The 2437-nt window shown below is 47.6% G+C and overlaps 1 protein-coding gene across 1 annotated transcript in view; it reads left to right on the top strand.

Annotated features, from left to right (window-relative positions):
* Window positions 1-6: 6 nt before the first annotated feature.
* Window positions 7-2437, top strand: part of PANK2 (pantothenate kinase 2) — a gene marked incomplete at its 5' end in the record, with an annotated part of 31580 nt that continues 29149 nt past the window's right edge. The window contains one exon of the mRNA XM_008589004.1: window positions 7-88. Within this exon, the coding sequence (XP_008587226.1) occupies window positions 7-88 (82 nt within the window). The remainder of the gene's footprint in view (window positions 89-2437) is intronic.

Below are 2437 nucleotides of genomic sequence, written 5' to 3'. Positions count from 1 at the left end.
TGCGTGAGGCGGGACCGGCCCGGCTCCTACAGCGGCCCTGCCTCGGTCTCACGCCAGCGCCTCGAAAGCCTCAGGAAAAAGCGGCCGCGTAAGTGCCCCGTAGGGCGCCTTCGCAACTCGCCCTACCCCCTTCCGGCCCGGCCGCCGTTTTCCCGCGCGCGGACAGTGCCCCCGCATGGTGGTCCCACGTTGGTGCGTGGCCTGACACCCGGCGGGAGGACGCTTATCCCCCAAACGTAGCGCCTTCGGGGTTCGGCCGTCGCGCCCATTGGCCTGCGCTTCCCGCTTGTTTGAGTGAGGGCCTTTCCCCAGGATCCTTCCTCTCCTTAGCTCTTTGGGCATTCCTTTCCCGAGAGTCATGTGATTTTTATCCTCAGGAAGGCTTCTTTTGACTAATTGCCACCACCACGCGTCTCCTCCCTCCAAATCCTTTGAATTCCGTGTCTGTCTGCTGTGGGTTTGCAAAGAGCTGGCCTCAAAGACGTTGTAGGTCCTTTTTATCTGGCCATTTCGGGCGTACTGGAAAATGGTTAACCACCCTCTGATTGCTTCAGGCTTAAAACTGGATTCCATGTTCTGTGCTTCTCTATCTTTGGCTGCTTTTCCTACCTTGAGAATTCAGGTCATCTCTCACCCAGATAGCTCCCCTGTTTTCATCTATTTGTAGGTACTCACGATTCAGAACTGTAGCATTCTGGGCATTCAGGTTTTTTCTTTTGAGGGAAAGCCACGTCTTCCTGGATTTTGCCTTGGGAGTTGCAGACGCTCTTCTCAGAGAATCAGTTTCTCCATTTTATTATCACGTTTCTTGTCTGCATTCTGTATTTTCTCTCCTTTACAGGTCTCCAGTTTAGGACCGCTGTCCGCAGCCATTGCTACTGTTGAAAGTATCAAATTGTAGGCCGGCCCGTGGCTCACTCGGTAGAGTGCGGTGCTGATAACACCAAGGCCACGGGTTCGGATCCTATATAGGGATGGCCGGTTTGCTCACTGGCTGAACGTGGTGCTGACAACACCAAGCCAAGGGTTGAGATCCCCTTACCGGTCATCTTTAAAAAAAAAAAAAGAAAGTATCAAATTGTCCTGATACTGTAATATGAACTTTAGTGTAGTGGTATTTTACATATGGTTAGACTTTTTGGTGGTGGTTACCAGATTCTTATTTGAGGGAATTGACTTGTTTATTTTATTTATTTATTTATTTTTATAAAGATGACCGGTAAGGGGATCTCAACCCTTGGCTTGGTGTCGTCAGCACCACGCTCAGCCAGTGAGCAAACTGGCCATCCCTATATAGGATCCGAACCCGTGGGGCCTTGGTGTTATCAGCACCGCACTCTACCGAGTGAGCCACGGGCCGGCCTGGAATTGACTTGTTTAAATGGAGGTTGTGAGAGTGGGGGAAAGTGGCAGGACATATGAGAAGTGTTTATTAGAGAGGCTTGTACCTTAGCCTAACCACCCAGTTGCTTTTCTTCTATTATGTGTGATTTGGATGATTAAATGTAGCTCTATTTTCTCATGAAAAGTTTAGGAGTTTTCAATTCTTTTGTTTTCTTCTTGCAAGGGATTTGGAAAACAGATTCTAAACCTGTGCTATTTTTAGAGTCAGTTACCTGTTTTTTGTTTTGAGAAGCTCCAGATTTTTAAGCAATGCGAAACATTAGTTCCTTCATGGTTTTGCACTACTTCATTAGAGACGGATGTAAATGCCAGAGATTCAGCAAATAAGAATCACAGCTATATAGCCAGCTATTTGTGGCCATTGGCCACAAGGATTCTAAGTATTGTGTTTTGGGTATTTGCACGGGTCAGGTACTCTTCTGAGCTTTAATAACTCATTAGCTCTCACAGTTCTGAGGTAAGTGGTAGTATTCCATTTTGCTTATGAGAAAACCAGGACATATTTGCTGAGTGTCAAATGGCTAGTGTGTGGTAGGATAGAAATGTAAACTCAGGAATTCTAGCTTCTGCTCTTAACCACTGTGTTTTACTAAATTGTTTATGTTTTGTTAGTTGTTTTTCGTTGCTCTAAGTTTAAGCATGATCTTTTTTGGTCCTGCAAGGCTGTCCTAGTTGAAGTGAAAATTTCTAGCTACTGTGGAAGTACTTTCAAATACTGAGCATAAAAATGACCTGGGGAGTTAAAAATGCAGATTCCTTGGGTCCAGTTCTCTATATGTGCAATGAGAATCTGGAGAGGGATCTGAGAAGCTGCATTTTTTTTCCTTTTTGTCTTTTTTCGTGTCCGGCAATGGATCGCAACCCTCAGTGTCGCGCCCGTACCGGACCGGGACCGGCAACGGGATCGCAACCCTCAGTGTTGCACCCGCACCTCGCTCAGCCAGTGAGCGGGAACCGGTCTGTATGTGGGATCCGAACCCTCGGAGGTAAGTGGCGCACTGTAGCAGTGCGCCACCGGGCCGGCCCGAAGCTG

This window comes from Galeopterus variegatus, unplaced genomic scaffold (assembly GCF_000696425.1).
Source record: "Galeopterus variegatus unplaced genomic scaffold, G_variegatus-3.0.2 Scaffold5146, whole genome shotgun sequence".
Classification (NCBI taxonomy): Eukaryota; Metazoa; Chordata; class Mammalia; order Dermoptera; family Cynocephalidae; genus Galeopterus; species Galeopterus variegatus.
Note: the sequence above shows the minus strand (reverse complement) of the source record. Positions and strands in the feature narration are given on the sequence as shown.